This window comes from Raphanus sativus, chromosome 5, assembly GCF_000801105.2.
Source record: "Raphanus sativus cultivar WK10039 chromosome 5, ASM80110v3, whole genome shotgun sequence".
In the NCBI taxonomy this organism is placed as follows: Eukaryota; Viridiplantae; Streptophyta; class Magnoliopsida; order Brassicales; family Brassicaceae; genus Raphanus; species Raphanus sativus.
This window is the reverse complement of record NC_079515.1, coordinates 2,647,219-2,663,354: the sequence shown is the minus strand read 5'-3', so window position 1 is coordinate 2,663,354 and position 16,136 is coordinate 2,647,219. Positions and strand designations below refer to the sequence as shown.

The 16,136-nt window shown below is 35.9% G+C and overlaps 4 protein-coding genes and 2 long non-coding RNA genes across 13 annotated transcripts; 5 read left to right on the top strand and 1 right to left on the bottom strand.

Moving 5' to 3' along the window:
• The first annotated feature begins 970 nt into the window (after positions 1–970).
• Positions 971–1,895, top strand: LOC130512576 (uncharacterized). 2 transcript variants are annotated; one of them, XR_008946126.1, is made up of 4 exons: positions 971–1,135; positions 1,220–1,409; positions 1,527–1,763; positions 1,848–1,895. It is a non-coding gene; the product is annotated as an uncharacterized LOC130512576 (long non-coding RNA). The 2 variants fall into 2 exon arrangements; XR_008946125.1 differs by having other exon boundaries at positions 1,527–1,895.
• LOC130512574 (uncharacterized) lies at positions 1,896–3,581 on the bottom strand. Of its 6 annotated transcripts, none has more exons than XM_057010690.1 (5): positions 3,457–3,579; positions 2,712–3,383; positions 2,572–2,621; positions 2,319–2,405; positions 1,896–2,135 (listed from the first exon to the last, which is right to left on the bottom strand). In XM_057010690.1, the coding sequence occupies exons 2-5, from the start codon at positions 2,878–2,880 to the stop codon at positions 1,971–1,973; spliced, it is 471 nt and encodes a 156-aa protein (XP_056866670.1). In that variant the 5' UTR covers positions 2,881–3,383; positions 3,457–3,579; the 3' UTR covers positions 1,896–1,970. The 6 variants fall into 6 exon arrangements, with proteins under 6 accessions (XP_056866670.1, XP_056866666.1, XP_056866667.1 ...); XM_057010686.1 differs by having other exon boundaries at positions 1,896–2,405; positions 2,500–2,621; positions 2,712–2,896; positions 3,246–3,383; positions 3,457–3,576; XM_057010687.1 differs by having other exon boundaries at positions 1,896–2,405; positions 2,500–2,621; positions 2,712–3,027; positions 3,246–3,383; positions 3,457–3,574.
• On the top strand, positions 3,450–4,179 carry LOC130512575 (uncharacterized). Its single transcript, XM_057010692.1, has 3 exons — positions 3,450–3,545; positions 3,639–3,832; positions 3,957–4,179. Exons 1-3 carry the CDS (start codon positions 3,483–3,485, stop codon positions 4,027–4,029), a joined length of 330 nt encoding a protein of 109 aa, XP_056866672.1. The 5' UTR covers positions 3,450–3,482; the 3' UTR covers positions 4,030–4,179.
• Positions 4,180–4,412: 233 nt separating this feature from the next.
• On the top strand, positions 4,413–5,692 carry LOC130512573 (putative F-box protein At1g26515). Its single transcript, XM_057010685.1, has one exon. The coding sequence runs from the start codon at positions 4,484–4,486 to the stop codon at positions 5,609–5,611; it is 1,128 nt and encodes a 375-aa protein (XP_056866665.1). The 5' UTR covers positions 4,413–4,483; the 3' UTR covers positions 5,612–5,692.
• A 383-nt stretch (positions 5,693–6,075) lies between these two features.
• On the top strand, positions 6,076–7,252 carry LOC108861996 (uncharacterized). The gene is made up of 2 exons (XR_001950955.2): positions 6,076–6,469; positions 6,644–7,252. It is a non-coding gene; the product is annotated as an uncharacterized LOC108861996 (long non-coding RNA).
• Positions 7,253–7,582: 330 nt separating this feature from the next.
• On the top strand, positions 7,583–10,326 carry LOC108836767 (uncharacterized). Of its 2 annotated transcripts, none has more exons than XM_056986611.1 (3): positions 7,583–7,713; positions 8,152–8,668; positions 8,757–10,326. In XM_056986611.1, the coding sequence occupies exons 2-3, from the start codon at positions 8,591–8,593 to the stop codon at positions 9,750–9,752; spliced, it is 1,074 nt and encodes a 357-aa protein (XP_056842591.1). In that variant the 5' UTR covers positions 7,583–7,713; positions 8,152–8,590; the 3' UTR covers positions 9,753–10,326. The 2 variants fall into 2 exon arrangements, with proteins under 2 accessions (XP_056842591.1, XP_056842592.1); XM_056986612.1 differs by lacking the exon at positions 7,583–7,713 and having other exon boundaries at positions 7,746–8,302; positions 8,387–8,668.
• Positions 10,327–16,136: the final 5,810 nt, after the last annotated feature.

Here is a 16,136-nt window from a genome sequence, read left to right as displayed (position 1 = left end):
GCAGAAGATCGTAATAATGACCTATAGCCATTAAGATCATAATGACCTACAGCTAATATTATGGGGGAGGTAATTCATTGTTCATTATCTATCTGTATTATTATTTGCAAAGTGATTTTTGGCAACGGATCTCTCACGTTAAAAGGTAGACTGATTAATATCATTTATACATTTAATAAATAAACATATAAACTATCCATAAAATAAAAATGAATTTTAATTTTATGATTAGGTAACTGATTAAAATTAATAATGGCAAGAATTATCCAAAATTTTAAAATATATTTTAAAATAAAAAGTAGAGTGATTAATATTGTTTATATCTTTAATAGATAAATATATTAATTACCTAAAAATAAAAAAGAATTTATTTTTTATTACATAAGTAAATAAAATTAATAATGATAAGAATTATCCAAAATTTAAAAGTATATTTTAAAATATAAAATTAGAGTGGTCAATATCACTTATATCCTTAATGAATAAAACATAAATTAACAACAAAATAAAAAAACTAATTTTTTATTAGCTAAATTATTAAAACTAATATTAATAATAATTATCCAAAATCTAAAAATATATATTAAAATAAAACGAACTTATATTAATCATATTATTTTTATTTCAGTCTAATAATAAATGTGTTGATCTGACTATTACTTTTTGTAAGTAAAATTGTTATTATTTATGTTTAAATAGTATAGACGAGCAAAAAATATGTAACATAAACTATAAATAATGGAAAATAAATGGAAAATATAAGCAAAATATAAGTAAAAATAAGTGTATAAAAGTAGTAACAAAATATAAGATTTCAAAATCAAAATATTTTTAATATATTAGTGTTTTCAAAAATTTAATATAATAATAAATATATATATTTTAATAAAATATATAAATTAATAAATATTCGTAAGAAAATTGTGACCGCATATGTATACAACACACCTTACCTAGTGTATCCTTAAAAGCAACTGATCAAAGTTTCTCTTCAAAACCACAATCGTTTCTCAAATTTCTCTGCGGGATTAAGTCAAACTTTGGCTCCACGCGAACGCGACTGTGACCTTGATCTTCAGGCTAAAGCCAAAGAAGAAGGGTTCTCCGCCAAGGAAAGGGAAGACACATGATCCAAGTAAGTATTCTCATTTTATATTTTTCTGTTTTTTGAACACGCGTAAACTTGATGAATGATCATTTTCTGTTTTTTTTTCTGAAGCCGGTGGTCTGGTAGATCCCTTAACTGTGTTTGGAGGACTTCCTGGTGCCCTTCCTCCAACCACTGGAGGAGCTGAGGGAATCACTGGAGGGTACTTCCCAGTCCCAGTCGTCTCAGTTATCGTGGGTTTCGTCATATGTCTTATAAATTGATGATGTTTAACATTGTCTAATGCTCGTTTAAGTTAACTGTAAGTGTTGGTTGGACTTTAACTAATCCTTGAATAAAATACTAAGAAAAAAAAGAAAGCACACCTTTATTCCTTAGCAAATATCTTGATAGTTAGACGTGTTTTGCATATAATAAGGGAGGAGGATCTCTCTTTAGCTACGGCTGCTATGGCTGGTTTGGACTTGCTTGATGCTAGTGATGACGACGATGATGGAAATGATCATAATTGCAAAGGAGTTGGGTATATGTCTGCGGCGGTTATATTGTTAGGTATCAGGGCCATCTATTAGCAAAGGAATTGGTAGCTAGAGGACTGCAGACCACTGTGATCACTGACTCTGCAGTTTTTGCTATGATTTCTCGAGTGAATATGGTACATTTTCAGTCCTGCCCAGATTTATATATTCATGTCGCTTGGCTTCTAAAAATAGATCTCAAATGATGTGATAATACACAGGTTATAATTGGAGCTCATGCAGTGAGCATCATTATCCGTTGTCCTTAATTTAGATCCTTAGCATTCTTTATTATTATTTTTAGACTAAGAAACAATGTTAAGAAACAATAGGAAATGTGTACATTATTGGTAGATACTTCTTATGTTGTCTCTTAGACAACCTCCACACTCTCTCTTCCTCTGCTCCATCAGAACCTCCTCTTCCCTCACAATCAAACTATAAACCACACTCATCCTCGAGCTCGAGTTGCAAACTTCCTTATGAGCTCTCTTACTCTTTACCTCTTCCTTTGTTTTTTTTTGTGTGTACAAGACACAACAAGTGAAAGAACGCAGAAGAAAAGAAACCAACATGTCATTAGCAAATAGCAATAAAATTTTAAACATTCGACCATCTTTCAGCTTTCGACATTGTCTGCAACTAAGCAAATTATTATTTTTCAAAACAGAATATAAAACATCAGCAACAACCTTTATTCTGCAAGTAACACAGAGTAAGTAGCACACGCAGTGTGAGACTTGGGCTGAGCGCATCAGGGAGATCGACGGTAATAGTACCTGCAAGAAAGCAGAAGAAACCAAGTGAGATAAACTTTGTTGATCATTTAGCCTCCACTCTGTAATCTCAGAGATCAAGAAACAAATAACTTACACAAAAAATTGGCATGGCAACATTCAGTGGGTGAATACACAAAGACAAAAAAAATATAGATAGAGGATGTACTCTCTCCAGACCAAGCAGGAACAGCTTGTGCTCTTCCTCAGTCCATGGAACTGTTACAAAAGAACATACAAACTCTGTTTTTTTTTTTCTAGGCCAATGCTCAAACATATCTAATGATTAGAAACAGATTTGGACAGTACCTCGTTTCCTCTCACGATTAGCAGAAACCGGAACAGCGTCATCAGCCGAGGCGTAACAGGAGGATGTTTTGTTCTTGGCTTGTCCATCTCCATCCTCTCCAACGATCTTTAAGGTCTCCTCAGTACTCTCATACTCAGACAAGTTGTTCAAACTCACGCTCTTTCTCATAGGATCAAGCACGACCCTAACACCGAACAGGCATTGTCATGGACGTAACCGGGGTGAACGTAACCGGGGATACACAAGAGGAACCAGACAGTGAGGAGCATAGACGTAGGCATTGTCATGGACTACTCCCTCTCTCTTTTTTTTACACTGAAAAACTTAAGTTTTGGGTATGTATGTATAGTCCTAGTACTCAAATCAAAAACACTAAAGCTTTTAGCTTTTCATCAGAAAGGCTAAACTGATAACGAGGATATATGCCTATGGCAATATTCTGATTGTGACATCAACTAGATCCATTCGATACGATTTCACCGGAAGGATTCTACATCACGATTGATCTAATAGAAAATTCGAAGAAAACTTACCTCACAGAAAGTAATTGACAAGATAAGGGAATCTGAGTGAGAGAGAGAGAGAGATCGCAGGATGGAGGAGGACGACGAAGAACGAAGACACCTCTTCTCTGTTCTCTCAAACGCCTACACGTGTCTAACAAGAGACGCCTGTTTTTGTCCCTAATTAAGGCACGTCCTTCTCTAATTATGTATTTTTTATTTATTTTTAAACCAAAATTACCTTAAGATACGGCTTAAGGAACGCCGATGGCTGCCCTGGCAGCAAAAAAGCACGCAGTCCCATTTGTGGTTCTAGCCGGTAGTCCCAAGGTATGGTTCCAAGTTAATTACTTTGTTCAAATCAGTTATTGTTCTCATACACCTAAAAACTTGACTCAAGGCTTATATATATGTAACAAACAGCTATGTCCACTGTATCCTCACAATCCGGAGGTATTACTAAACGAGCTGAGATCTCCTTCTGAACTGCTGGATTTTGGTGAATTCTCTGATTGCCTGGATTTTGGAGCGGGTTCCGGGTCTCCCCTTCTTCAAGTTGTCAACCCTACATTCGATTACGTCCCACCAAACCTTGTTAGTCTATTCATAACCGATACGTAAGTCTCAATAATTATATCTTTTCTTTCTTCAAGTTACTATCTGTAAGATTACTCCCTTTTTTATGGCGTTACTATGTTTTAGTTGTGAAGTTGATGATGGTAGTTCTGGTTTTGGTCACAGGGGAGGACACAACCCATCTTACATGTACCGTCTTATTGCCGACTACTACTCTGCTGATGATTTGGTGATGTAGAGAGCAACTAAGGATTCGTTTTTTTTGGGGGTTATTTTGACCATACAAGCTCACTTGGTCGGTCAATTCACGTTTGGAGGATATATGTACATTGCGCAAAGCGGATGCTCAATGCTTGTAGAAGAATACAGAAGAGAACATCTTCTCTGCGTCTTTGATATTTGTCAGGTCGAGTGTCGTTTTTTTCGTCACTACAACATTTTTCTTGCTTTTGCCTTTTGTATTTTTTTTTTGCCAATTATAAGAGTTGCAAGGTTTAAGATTGTGTTGGCGCGATACATTGGTTCGGTGCGGTCCAGTTTCAATAAGTTTTATCCCTTTTTTAGACCGGAAGCCCAATGAGAATGGGAAGCCTAATTAACCGTCCTTGATGTGGTGTCTCTATTAAAACAATATCAAGAGGGAAGAAAGATTTGCATAGAGAGAGAGAGAAAGAACTAGGGTTGAGGATATCATGATCCGAAGAAGTCTCCCTCTTTGCAACAAGAGCAAAACCAACGTTGCTGTTCCTTTGGATCTGCAGATCGAGATTCTTAGACGGTTGCCTTCAAAATCCCTAGTTAGGTTTATGCTCGTATGTAAATCATGGCAAGAAATCATCAGCAGCAAGAGTTTCATCAGATTACGATCCTTCTTCACTCAGCCTTTGCGTTTCCTACTCGTTTTTTCCGATAAAGATGAGCAAACGGGACGCCTAAGTTTCAGCTTCTTCTCTTCATCTTCTCTGTCGTCGTCATCAACATCAATAACAACCACTTTCCTATCCAAAATAATTTTCCCTCTCCCTCGAGTCTGGTTCCCTAGTTATTACGTTAACGGTCTGATGAATATGGGTGAGATAATATGCAACCCTTGCACTGGAAGGACCGCATATTTACCAAAGCTTGACGATAATAGAGATACGACACTCGGACGCTTTTTCGGATATGATCCTATCAATAAACAGTACAAAGTACTGTGGGTCCCCCCGGATCTTGCAGGACACGCAACACGTCGGTTTAATCAATATCAGGTATTCACATTGGGAGCTAAACCTAATAAATGGAGATTTATCGATTGCGGCATTCCTCACACAACCTCGTCTAAAGGTCTGTGTATTGATGGAGTTGTGTACTACATGGCGAGAACGGACATTGGATTGACGTGTCTGATGAAATTCGTTTTGAACTCTGAGAAGTTCAATATCTTTGCTAGAGTCTCTGACGAAACGAAAGCTTTGTTTTCAGATTTCAAAAGTTCTAAAACTTTGATAAACTACCATGGAAAAGTAGCCCTAGCCATTTCTCACACTACTAAGCCAGTGCCTTCGATTGATTTGTTCCTTTTCGAAGAAGGAAAACAGGATTACAAAGCGAAGTCTTTCAATAATCTTCCCCCGCTTAATTTACGTACCAAATGTGTTATTAATCATATGGGTGATATTATTTTTGCACCTAGCTATACCAGAGGAGAGGCTAATATTATCTACCACGATTTCGAGGGAGCCAGTTTTAAGATGAAGTTTGATCTTGATGTAAACCAAGATTGTTTTAATGAAGAAAGTTATTTTGTGGGTTACGTAGAGAGTCTCGTGATGATTTAAGCTAGCTAGGGAGAGTTATTATTTCCATCGTTTTTTTTGTGGTCGTATGTTGCCACTACAGTTCATGTCTCTTATATCTCAACACGCTGTTTTCTTTTGGTTGCATTCAGTATTCCTATAGATATTATTATTATTCTATTGAACTCTGAGAAGTTTGGTATCTTTGCTAGAGTATACATCTGAGGAAATGAAAGCTTTGTATTTTCATGAAAACGGTTCTAGAACTTTGATAAACTACCCTGGCAAAGTAGCTATGACATTCGACCTCCTTCCACTCAGTGCCTTCAATTGATTTGTATAGCAATTGTATTCCTGTCTTGAGAAATCCTCACTTGATATAGAAAATTTCCCACTGTTGAAGAATTTACTTGATTAGATTTTGTATAGGGGGTTTAACGATGAATTAGAGAAGTCAGCAGTAGCATCTTAATAAGGACTTGAAATGCTGTCTAAAATCAAATTTGAAGACTTGGTAATTATAAAGAAAACAATTTGAAGACGTAGAAAAACAAGTTTGAAGACTTGAAGTGTTCAAAAGATACATTTTGTTTCCAAAAGTGTTTCTCCTCTCCCTTATCCTCTCGACTCTCTTCTTCATCTTTCAACCGAAATTTCTTTTTTCTCCAGTGACCGGCGCGTGGCGGCTCCGTTAGCGCCACCGCCGGTCCCGTTAGTTTCCCTTGCTCCGGATCTAGTAGATCTCTTGGTTAATTTCGTTTAGGGCTCATTTTTTTAGTCAAGCGGAGGGTGCTGTCTCGAGGAGCTCGCGTCGGGTCACGGTTTCGGTGGAGGTCGTGGGACTATGGTCAAGTCAGCCGCCGCTGAAGCTTGGTGGTTCCTTTTCGGGTCGTTTCTCAGGTCCTTTCCGTTTGTGGATTGAAGTTAAGTTTGGTTTGGTAGCGTTTTGTGTTAGCGGCAAGGTTGGGTTTGTTTGTTGATGTTGGTTTTTATGGTTGCTGTCGTTGTTTTATTTGGTGGGGTAAGCTTAGTTTTCGATTTCTCTACCTTGGGGTTGACAATTGATTTAAGCAGATTGTGTTTCAAGTGGTGGTGGATACAGTGAATGCTTCTCTTCGTTTCCTTGCCGTGAGTGTCTCAGGAAGGTTTCGGTGAGCAAGGCCTCGTTTTTGTGTGGTTTTAGCTGGACTTCTATTTAGGGGTATGTGGGCGTAAGTGCGCTGCATCCATATCCGAAGGTGTGTGGACCGAGAAGTGATCTTTATTAGCGGATTGTGAAGTCTTGAGTTTCTTGGGCGTTATCGTTTGGCGGGCTTGTGCAGCAACGATAAGTCGTGGTGTATTGGGTTCTAGAGGTGGAGGTTATCGGGTGGCGATATGTGATTTGCAGCGATAATTCCCTTTCATTGGCATCTACTAAGTTTTATTATCTGCCGAGTCAATTGCTTCTCATCCTAGTGTAGTTGTTAATCGTTCTTCCTTGGTTTAGATGTGGTTCGAGTTATTATGCTTTTTATGTAAGTCTTAGTCGCCCCTGCGTGGGTATAAGTCGCCCCTGCGTGGGTTCTAGCGGCCGCCTCCTGTGGGCTTTTGAGTCTGGAAAAATGTTTGGTTGTCCGCCAGTTATTGTAGTAAGTCGAGTATCTAATGGAATGAATTTCAATTTGGGAAAAAAAAAAAGAAGACTTGAAGTGTTTGATCAGTAAATAAAAGAAGACTTGAAGTGCACTCTAAATCAGAATTGCACTTAGGATCTGTAGTAACTGAAAAATGGGCTTGGCCCAAATATGTTCTCTAAAAGCCTAAAAAGCCTTTTTCTTGTTTTCCTCTCAGTATAAATACTATTTTGTCATCTTCAGACCAAAGTTTGAAGACTTGAAGTGCACTCTAAATCTATAGTAATTGATAAATGGGCTTGGCCCAAATAGTTTCTTAAAAAGCCTTTTTCTTGTTTTCCTCTCAGCAGTATAAATAGTATTTTGCCATCTTCAGACCGAAGTTTCTGTTTTCTTGGTCGGGGTTCTCGAAAGAGAGAGAGATTCTTCTGTCTTGTTGACGAACAAACCCAAATATACAAATAAACCCGACATTTTCAAAAATAAAAATAAAAAGAGAGACACAAACATTATACACAGAAATAGAAGGTATATTACATACTCATATACCAAGAAGAGTGATGTTTATAGAGAGAGAGAGAGAGAGAGAGAGAGAGAGAGAGAAGAGTGATGTTTCTCACTTTCTTCGGTGTATTCCATCTTCTCTCTCTCCTCCCAGATCTTCCAATTGCTCTTCCTCTCTTGTTCTTGATTGTCAATTTTTAAAAAAAAAATGTTTCAAAGAACACCATTGATTTTCTAGTTTCCAACGAGCTCAAAAGTGAAATTTCGTGTTTTTTATCAAAATTTTGATCCGAACGATACTTAAGAGAGCTAATTTACGTTTTTGTTGAAATCTGGATTTTCCCCAAAAATCTCGTTTTTATTTTACTTCCTCTTCTGCCAATTGCACTTAGCAATCGTCGAGTCTTGTGATTTTTTTTGTTCCGATTGTTTTATTTTAATTCTAGGGTTTGATTGGATCAGATCATTGAATTGGACCCTGACTACTTAGGATCGTCCCTTTGGAGATCAAAGACTTGTCGAAAGAGTATTCGGGATTGGAATTAAAAGTGAATCTGTCGGGATTTTTTGTTTCCCATTCTGTCGGAAAGAGGGTTGTCGGCTGGGCTATAAGGTGCTTTGAGAGCTGTGCTCGTATCTTAAATATTGAGCTTAACTCTAGAAATGAAACCGCTGTTTCTACTGGTGGCTTTGGCAGGTTTCATTTTTTATAGTATCCGTGAATTGGCTAATTGGGTGATGATGGTCAAGTGAGTTTTTTATTGATATGGTTGGCTGGATCGTAGTCTCTGATCTGGTCGGTAAGGTGATACTGGAATAAAGGATCGAGAAAGTGACTTAGAGTGGTTTAAAAGTTATTACCACTTTAGGGAACTTGAGAGGGGAAAAAAGGAAGGTGCCAATGTCTCGTTGCTTCCCATTTCCACCAACAGGATATGAGAAGAAGATTAGAACCGTGGAGGCAGACTCTTTAATAAAGGTTCTTTATGTTTAACTCATAGGATCTTTCATGGTGTTTTCTAAAGTCGTAGTAAATCGTATTTCTCCTGGGATTTAAAAATCTGCAGGAAAAGCAGAAGAAGAAGAAGCACAAAAAGGAGAAGAGGGATAAAGAAAAGAGAGAAGGAAAAGAGAAGAATTATAAAGAAACAAACAGTAAGGAAGGGAAGGAGAGAAAAGAGAGACATAGAGATAGGAAAGACAGAGAAAAGAGCACAACTTCTTCTCAGGAGAACAAGAAAGCTGTTGGTGTTCTGTCCAACACCGTGCAGAATAATGGCAATGAAGAGTCTAAGTTTGTACAGGAGCTGGCGAGAAGGATTAACGATGAAGAAGAAGCTAGAGAGAGTCAAAGTGTGGGGAAGTGTAGTTTCCCCTGTGGAGTTACAGAGAACTTCGCCATGGAGGAAAGGTCTGAAAATGCTGTTCTTCGTCGAGTATCCTCTTGGAGAGATCAGAAAGGAACTGAGATTATGATTCAACCAGTGGAGAAGAAAGAAGACGCAAAAAAGACCGAACTGCAAGAGAAGAGTCACCTCAGGGAGAGTGTGACGAAGGGTGAACCAAAGTTGTTTAATTGTTATGCAGAGAATGGATCTAGGCTAAACAAGATACATAGGCCAGTTGTTGCTTCACCAGTGTCATCCGTAGAGAACGGAAGCAAGTTGGGAGCATGTCAAACGCCTCCGAAACCTGTCACCGAGTTGCAAGGAACAGTGTGTAATCCAAAGGTCAAGGAGCATAGAGTAAACGGTTTCACTGCGATTTCTTCTGTGGAAGTTAAAGAAAACGGTGGAGCATCAGTAAAAAAGCGGCCTCATTCGGATTTAAAGTATTTGGATGAGATACTGAATGTACCAAAAGGGGAGGACTTGCAAGAGGTTGGTGAAGAAGATGAAGAACAAGAGTGGCTATTTGGTCAGTCTGGTGTGGAATTATTATCAAAGAAGCCAAAAACAGATTCTGGTACTTCATTGGATGAGGAGACTCTGCAAGTCTGGAACCAGGCTCTTAGAATAGAATCTGCTGATACTATAGCTCTTCCATATGTTGTTCCATTCTAGTAGATTAGAGTAGTGTTATACCTCTACTACCCTCTTTGAAGAAATTTACGCTCCTCTCAACAAAGCTCAACAGCACTATGACATCAGGTCACGGTTAAAAAGTTCTTCAAGAAGGATAACGAAGTGTTACTACGTGCATATGAATCTCCAAGACCACCACCGGATGCTAATGGTATATCGTGCTGAAGGTTACGGTTACGCTAAGCACCATTTCTGACCGAACCATGATTGACGTTCTATAGCTTCTTGTGGGAACTTTTAGAGCATTACTTCTTGAGGACAACCTATGAACTGTTTCGTTCTTCTTCGAGACCACGACATCGGTTTCAGACTGAGCATTGTGAGGAACAGACTTGGACAGGGTCCCAAGTCAAAGGGCTGTTATCCTTTTTTTCAAATGGCGGCAATGGATCAGTTAATGGTCAAGTCAAAGGGCTGTAACCTTTATTGTTTCTTCCTGCAATACAGTAGAATAAATTTCACTGATATTTTCAGTGGAACACTTGCACGTAACCTGGTCTAAGATTTGAATATATGTTTGAGGATATGTTTTAATAAGATGTTTGTATATATCTTTAGGCGTTTCAGATAATTCGTTCTCTTTACCATAGAATTTCAAAGGATGATGACACTCATAAGATGTCAAATTAGCATCTCATTGCGAAAAATTGATTCAATAGTTAATTAGTTTAATCATATATTTGAAAATCTAAAAGGGATTATCTAATAGAAAAGCTTTAAATGTTAAATTTAGTATGCACGTTAAATTAAAACTTGATTTATTTATAATTTCATATATTGGTAAAATCTTCACGTGTGCATCAAGTGATATAGCTTTTTTTATTGCTATCTGGTGGAAGAACCACTCATTCAAGGTTTGGAATTCCATGAAATCATGAGATTTCACATGTAAGATTGAATCCGGAAGTTATCATGCATAACTGATAGTGAAGGCTTCTCTTATCATTTGGAATGAATCATCCACAATGAACAAATATTGCTTTAAGGCACTAACCTTATGAAAACTACAAATGAAAAGCCATTTGATGGTAAAGTTATTATTTTTGGTAGTGATTTCAGACAGATACCATCAATTATAGAACTAGTTTTTGAATTTAAAATGTCTATACCGTTTTAAATTACAAATGAAAAACCACTTGATGGTAAAGTTATTATTTTGGTAGTGATTTCAGATTAGATACCATCAATTATATAACTAGTTTTTGAATTTAAAATATTTATAACGTTTTTATGGTTGTTGCAAAATGGCAACAATCACTATCAGTTGCAAAAATTACGTTTACGGATGGTAAATGTGAAATTAGCTTGCTCTTAGTGGTGGATCTATTTTTCTACTGTAGCAACACTACTATTACAATATTGGGGGTCTTTTATTTTTCATAAAAAAGATCTCAATTTAATATTTTGCAGCTCATAGTGTGGTTTGGTGAAATTACTTATCAATCAAAGGGGAGATTTCTTCTTTGAATATCACTAAAATCATGCTGTTAAGTGGTTTTTTCATGTTCACCTTGCTGGTTATATTCTTATAGTTTGTACTTTTTATTTTATTCATGAAATACTTTCTAGATTTTTCTATTTTCTATTCATCTTGTTTGTAAACCAAGCTAGCGAGAAGAAGAAACAAATTGGCATTTTCGACAATTTTTTTGTTTAATTTACCAAAATACTAATATAAAATAAATAAATAAATAAATATATATATAAGATAATTTTTTACTGATCACTAAATCTGGTTAAAAATACGCAACGATTAAGGTAATACATATTATAAAACAAACAAAATAGAGCAAACGATGATAAGAATAAGTCTAGCATTCATAGGCAATCTCCATATTCCACCACCAAGAGCAACCTAACCAAAGCATATGACGTAACATAATTAAGCTCCATACCATCTGATTCTCCAAGAATGAAACTTGCATTCAAAGGCAATCTCCATACTTCTCCATGGAATCCACTCTCAATTAGTATAGATCGAGATCAATTTTGTGATTCAGTATTATCTATTTCAGCATGTTTCCCACATACATTTCCTTTCAAGGGAATGTGAGAGAGACCCTTTGGACACCATTTAAAAAAAGCAATACCATATAAAATAATCTTAAAAACTTCTAAATTTGATTTTCTCATTTAGTAAAAGAACAAATTTTATAATAGTAATAACAGTTAAGCTATCGCGAGCACCAAATGCATTTTGCCTACCATATAGTTTTACTTAAGTTGTGGAGAAATATGAAAAACTAAATGGTTGAGTTATTGTGTTTTTCATAACTTTAGTAAACCTTTATGGTAAGGAAGATGCATTTGGTACTGGGGATAGCTTAACAATTATTACTATTATGAAATTTGTTCTTTTACCAAATGAGAAATAAGTTTAGAAGTATTTGTTTATTTTCTATGAAAAATCAATGCATAAAAAAATGCTTGTACACATAAAACACCTCAATGAACGTAGAAACATTTTGTAATTTTAGATCCTAGAAACTTAAGCATAGACTCAATGATATTTAGGATATGGAGAAAGATATCCAAAACCGAAATGGTTTTAAAATTTTGAAACAAAATTCATATTTTATGATAGAGGAAAATCATTAAAAGTAGAATAGGAGTAGGCGTAGATATATGACAATAGAAGAAGAAGATGAAAACTACATAAAACGCACTAAAAATGCTTGGATTATTTTTTTCTTGTTATTACACATTGGAGTGGAGAAGCGTTGTGAAAATCCACGAACTTTGTCAAGGGCAGTCTGTGGTGGATCATCCTACTTCGATTTTCATCTACAGACATGATGGAGTAGCATGCAGTTGTGTATGATAATGTTTACAGTGATTTTCCAAGAATATTTCCGATGATATGGCTGAGTTGGAGAATAAAGTGTCTGGTTTCCTCAAAAGCAAGATTTATTTCATGGAGATGACCTTGAGGAGACTATGTGGAGATTCTAGTTTCCTCTACATCTTTAACGTCCATAATGAGCATGGATTGATGACGAAAGATTTGAATTTGGTGACAGAGCTCACTAAAGAAGAACTGAAGTTGTCTCAGAAAAACTATCTCAACTTCACAACAACACATGTACAACTGTTTTGATTATGTTCATCTCTTGGATGGAGTATGTACACTACCAAATGAGCGAAATTCATATGTTTCTTAGATCTAAGAGGGAAGTTGTGTTGGTTCGAACATCAGAATCGGTGGAAACCTTGATAAAGTAAGTCTGCCAATTTTGTTGTGATAATGATTTTTAGTTTAGTTTCCAAGGAAAATTCCTAATCCCATTTTAATCAGGTATGTTAGGCCGAACCAAATTTCTATTATGTTTGGTGGATTGAGTGTCGATGCTGAGGATATCTCAAGTGAAGATCAATATCTATCAAAGCTCGAAAGAGGAAAACAGTTGAGATCAAGTGTTCAAATGTAAGGGCTCTGCTTTCAAGTTTCAATGTTTTCTTAGAGATGTGTTATAACCTTGAACTAGAAAAATTAGTGTTGTTGTATTTCAGAAATGTGAGATCATGCTGACGTTAATGTTCCACGGTTTGTAGGTCAGACATCGTTTACACAAGCAAGTGATAACCCCGAGTTTACCGACATAGCGGTGGTGGCAAATGAAGGACACACATTAGACCTTCAAAGTCATTCATTAAAGCTCACGGTGCCTGGAAATTGGTGGTGGCAGGAAACAACCCATACTCTCTCTTCAGAGAAGACAAAAAGATCTGTCTTTGAGAGCAAGAAAGGATCGAACCTTTTCTTTTCTTTTCTTTGTCACCATTGTTTTCAAGCTTTTCATTTCATTCTGATTCTCCATTTGTTTTTCATGTATTTGTAGGATTGGGATCGATTTGTAGAGCAGTATTATCTCCTTTTGTATGGTCCAATAGAAGAACTACGGAAGTTATGCGAAGGTGTAAGTCTCAATTTAACTTTCGTGAAGAAAAGTTATGTATTTAAGTTTAGCCTTAGTTATAATTTTTTGAGTGCATTTCTGTTTTCAGTAAATTCCTATGTCAAATTGCTATGTTCAAGGATAGTTCGAATATAAAGAAAACTTACTCTAGAAAACAAGTTTTATAAACCTATATAACTTTTATAGAGAAACATTATCAATTTCAGTCTTTTAGATCTACGAGATTGTTTATTCTAGGAAATCCATGAATTCCTTTTGAAAGACTAATGACTCATATTGCATATTTATTCATTCTCTGTTCAAATCTATCTCTTGTCAATGTAGTTTGGTTATAAATTTCTTGATTAACTGAAACAACAAATTTGTTTAACTTTGATTAGTAATTTTTATTGATTTTTGTAAGTTAATCCTCACTTTTGTTAATGTTTATCCTATTTATCAGTGCCTCTCTACAATCATTTTCCCTAACAAGATCTATCACTATAAAGAGAATACCACGTGTGACATGATATATAGAAGAAGAATCAATAACCAAGAAATAGATTTGATTTTCCTTTGACATATAAACTTCATTTCTTTCTTCTAATATTTGTTAAATCCTTGCTAATTTCATTGTTCTTCTTTCAGTTTCAGGTTGAATTAATCATGTCAAAATCTCATTTATTTATATACAACTATATTTTGATGAAACTTCATCTTTCTAGTTGATGAGTCCTTAAGTAGACGATTATACATCTCCCTTTCAAAATGTATTTGCGTAGGTGTCATCGTTATGGTTTGTACTGACAAACTAGTTTCTATTGAGTTGCATTTGTTAATGGTTAATATTTATTTTTGATTAGATTGATAACGGTTAATATGAGATCCTTATATTGAGTTACAAAATTTGAATTCGTCTCTGTTTAAGTTTTTGGATTATTAATTTCGGTTGTTACCAAACAACTATAAATACATACATACATTCTAATTTTAAAGGTTTGCATATGCCTTCAAGGCAGTTGTTGTATGGATCTTGTCAAGAAACGGAGCTCTTGCGTAACTATCATTCCAAGACTGACCCAAAACAGCAATAGTCGCAGCGCTGCTTCCAAACTTCTCAATCCCTCTAGAGATCATACAAGCATGCCCTGCTGCCGCTACTAGAATCACATCCCCACCAGCGAGAGGTGATAGCATCTTAGCTATCTTACCAGTCAACCTCTCTTGCACTTGAAGTTTGAATCCGTCAATATTGCATTTATGTGTCTTAAATCTCTGATGCACCAGTAAAATGCCCAGCACTTATGGATCGGACTACGTCTGACCGAGTGCGGGAGTCGTGGGCGCAAAGAAGATAAACTCGCTATCAAGGTTGATATATAGGGGCTGCCGGAGGCCCCGCAGTGCGGTACGGTATGTCTTTTCGGTTTAGAAAATTTACTTTTTCCATATAAGTATGTATTTCTATAGGAAAAAGGAAATTGGGTTTTTGAAGATGTATAAATATGAGTCTATGGGTTTGTATCAATAATAAGAAATCCTAAACGGATATTTGCCTCAATACGTTTTGTTCTCTGTTCTTCTTCTAACCTAATTCGTGGCCGTTCACAACAGTAAAAGTGTACAATAGACTTCATGAGCCACTTGGGGTTGTAGCGCAATAGTAGCCAATGTGAACAACTCAGTAGAAACTAGAAAGGAATAAAATGGTGTTCACACATTGACCAGAACGGTAAGTTCAGTTCACAGTGCAGCTTCTTTTTCTATTTGACCTCGCTGTTGGCTTTGACACCATTAACGCCGATTAGCTTCATCTCTAGGTTAACTTTTTTTTTTAAAAGTTCATCATCCATTTGAGGAATCTAGAGGGAGTAGCAACGAGCCCTTCCCTTGGCGGATCTTCTCCTGATGACTTCAAAATCGAAACAACAGCAGAAACCATTTCAAGATCTTGTTCAGACGAGGTTTTAACGCTCAGGCACCACTCTTTCACAGAATCGTCGCTCATACACAGACAATTTATTATTGATAATTTCGTAGTCTTTTACAAGAATCAATACCAAAAAAACAATAGAAACATGATATATTTGTCATATAGCAAGTCTAATTTTTATCCCTCCAAATTATGTTTAGCATCTTCTTATCTTCCACTTGGTTTAATATTACGTAACATTAGTTCGATGGCATCAGCCGTTATAATTAAGTCAAATTGTTGTATTACTTTTGAATATGTTTTAAGTTCACTTTAATTAGAATTAATATTGTCTTACCATGTAAATTTGATTATATGGTTCACACGTATAATTTTGCTATGTGACATTCCATAATGATTTTTATCTTATGGTTTTCTTTGGAAAAAAATTATTTATTTATTTTTACTGGACCTAATTGTTTGGATTAGAATATACATTCCAACACAACTATGATATTAATTTAATAATTTATCAATTCTTATTAATAAAAAAAA

Excerpts from the sequence above, each read along its gene's own strand:
- LOC130512574 (XM_057010686.1), bottom strand. The coding sequence starts at position 2,880 with ATGAGAAAGAGCGTGAGTTTGAACAACTTGTCTGAGTATGAGAGTACT. Across the intron at positions 2,622-2,711 it reads TAATCGTGAGAGGAAACGAG|TTCCATGGACTGAGGAAGAG; the intron begins GTACTGTCCAAA and ends CTTTTGTAACAG. Across the intron at positions 2,406-2,499 it reads TTGCCATGCCAATTTTTTGT|GTACTATTACCGTCGATCTC; the intron begins GTAAGTTATTTG and ends GCTTTCTTGCAG.
- LOC130512575 (XM_057010692.1), top strand. The coding sequence starts at position 3,483 with ATGGCTGCCCTGGCAGCAAAAAAGCACGCAGTCCCATTTGTGGTTCTA. Across the intron at positions 3,546-3,638 it reads TTCTAGCCGGTAGTCCCAAG|CTATGTCCACTGTATCCTCA; the intron begins GTATGGTTCCAA and ends TGTAACAAACAG. Across the intron at positions 3,833-3,956 it reads AGTCTATTCATAACCGATAC|GGGAGGACACAACCCATCTT; the intron begins GTAAGTCTCAAT and ends TTTTGGTCACAG.
- LOC130512573 (XM_057010685.1), top strand. The coding sequence starts at position 4,484 with ATGATCCGAAGAAGTCTCCCTCTTTGCAACAAGAGCAAAACCAACGTT.
- LOC108836767 (XM_056986611.1), top strand. The coding sequence starts at position 8,591 with ATGTCTCGTTGCTTCCCATTTCCACCAACAGGATATGAGAAGAAGATT. Across the intron at positions 8,669-8,756 it reads AGGCAGACTCTTTAATAAAG|GAAAAGCAGAAGAAGAAGAA; the intron begins GTTCTTTATGTT and ends AAAAATCTGCAG.